This window comes from Cyprinodon variegatus, unplaced genomic scaffold, assembly GCF_000732505.1.
Source record: "Cyprinodon variegatus isolate N-32 unplaced genomic scaffold, C_variegatus-1.0 Scaffold923, whole genome shotgun sequence".
Classification (NCBI taxonomy): domain Eukaryota; kingdom Metazoa; phylum Chordata; class Actinopteri; order Cyprinodontiformes; family Cyprinodontidae; genus Cyprinodon; species Cyprinodon variegatus.
Window position 1 is genome coordinate 197,628 of NW_015151376.1, and position 2,416 is coordinate 200,043.

Here is a 2,416-nt window from a genome sequence, read left to right on the forward strand (position 1 = left end):
GAAATAGCTTGAAAATTATACGTTTTAACATTAAAAATATATGAATTGATTGTTTGAGATGGCAACAACTAATTTCCTATACAAGATTAAAAAAAAAAGTTTTAAAAAAAAAAAGTCATGGTATATTTTGCGGCTTTAAAAAACTTTTATTTGGTCATACTCTGGGCAAAACGGCTCTTTGGATATGAAAGGTTGCAGACCCCTGGGATAGAGGCAGGGGCAGAGACAAACCGGCTTGGCTTTGAGGCAACATAGTAAAATTAGGCTTACTCTTAAAGAACTGGGGCCAAAGACTAAAGACCTGACCTCTACTTAACTCTTAAATACTTTTATCCCTCAAAGACTTTAAACTTGACTTAGAAAAATTACTTTTCTGCAACAGAAATGCTATTAGAACTCTTTGTAAAACTTATTGCTATGTCTTTATTAACACTCTTTCACAGGGCCCAAAAGTGAATGATGAAAAGCTTCGAGAAATGTGCTCCGCGGTTGTTGAAGGTTAGATTAATTTGATTTAAAATTACCTCCACTTGTATATCCTCACTCCTAGCATAGAAAGAAGATACCATGCTTAGCTGTGATATTTTGTTCCTTGTCCATGTAGAACAATTGGAGGAATTTATGAAAGAATTCTTGAAGAGACCAGCAGCCATAGGTGCTCCTGGTACACCCGGACCAGCAGGACCTCCAGGACCTCCTGGACCAGCTGGAGAAACAGGAGCAGTGGGCATTCCAGGTCCAATGGGTCCCAAAGGCCACCCAGGCTTTTATGGGCTTCCAGGTGCGCCTGGACAAAAAGGTAAACATTAATTCATAACCTCTTTACTTCCAATAAACTGCCTTGCAAATGAAACAAGCTACTGACTCAGGCTGCAGTTGATCTCAGAATGTACTGATTCCTTTTCTCTTTTGCTTTTCAATAAACTGCATATAGAAGGAGAGGCCTCTGCAAATGTATACATTGCCAGTCATGAACAGCAACAAGCTGTTGGCGTCTTTAAATCATCTAAGCATTCGTGTCTTTGTACTCTGTGTTGCTTCATTGTCCAGGTGAAGCCGGGCAAAAGGGAGACAAAGGAGACAAGGGAGAGGATGGTGTAGGGACCAAAGGAAGTCCAGGGGCACCAGGTGTACCAGGTGAGACTACTTTCATATCAGAAGACTGTCAGGTTTGTGTGGGACTCCATGAAAAACTACTGCTGAGTTACTTATGGAGGACAAGATTTGTGGAAAAAATTATACGTTAGATCCAAACTTTAAAAGAACCACAAAGCAGTGGGTTACAAAGCAATAGGCAACTCATACAAATTATTGAGTTGGATTTTACCACATCAAAAAGAAAAAAACTCTCTAATTTCTTTAGGACAGACCAGCAGTAAGTGATGAAGAAAGGATAAGTGGTACAGTAGTAGTAGCCATTCAACCCTTCCCAGTCAAAAGCCAGCTGAATGGCAGCAAAATCCACTCCAACTTCCAGCCACTGGCCTACGATGGAGCATTCGGGCCAGGCTAGAGATTTTTTTCTTTGATATCGGGAATAAAGTTGTAACATTAGGAGAATAAACCCATATAATTATGTCAATAATGTCGCAATAAAAATAGTCATAAATTTACGAGAATAAAGTTGTAAAACTACGAGAATAAAGTCACTGTAGCTGCCATCACAGTCGACTCATTTAAATATTCTAATATTTAGTTAAAAACAACAGTTGATATATACATAATACTATTAAAATTAAAAGTTCAATCATAAATGAATAAATAACTTTTAGTAAATTTGTGTTTATGTACATTGGTTAAAAAAGCTCATTAAAATGTAAGCAGGAACCTATGTTGTTTTCCATGGGAAAGATTGATTGACACAATTCTTTTTTGCACCTGTTTTTCAAGAAGTTTCACCAGAAAGCTATAAGACTAGTTTTCTGAGAAAAGCTGTATAAGTTATCTTTATTCCTCTGGAGTTTATGCGGCCAATGAGGTACAACGTTGTTTTACTTATATTTATTTGTGTAAAACTTTATATTTGTTTTGAGCTAATTTGGGTTTCTGTTTCCCTTCTTAGTTCTGACGGCATTTTTGAGGGCTTTATAAGACGTGTCCACAATAAATGGCTGTTAAAACCATTATCTCTGGAGGAGTAACAGTCACAAAATTACGAGTAAAAAGTCACATCGAGAATAATTTTAGAATAAAGTGATAATATTAAGACAACAAAGTCCTAAAATTACGTGAAACAAGTTGTAGTTGTTTTATGACAACTCTTACAAGGAGTAGTTTCTTCACTAAAATGAGGAATGTCGAGCATTATGCAAAGTTTGACAAATAAGGAAATCATTTTAACACACCAGCATCAAATTGGGCAAAATGTCAAAGTGGACTCAGGTTGCTGATTGGTGGAGCTGGTTGGCCGTCATCT

At 37.1% G+C, this 2,416-nt stretch overlaps 1 protein-coding gene across 1 annotated transcript in view; it reads left to right on the forward strand.

Moving 5' to 3' along the window:
• The window catches only part of LOC107099953 (collagen alpha-3(IX) chain-like), a 56,194-nt gene that overhangs the window by 46,778 nt on the left and 7,000 nt on the right, over window positions 1-2,416 (forward strand). Inside the window, exons 33-35 of the mRNA XM_015398284.1 lie at window positions 444-498; window positions 605-799; window positions 1,051-1,137. Coding sequence (XP_015253770.1) covers window positions 444-498; window positions 605-799; window positions 1,051-1,137 — 337 coding nt within the window. The remainder of the gene's footprint in view (window positions 1-443; window positions 499-604; window positions 800-1,050; window positions 1,138-2,416) is intronic.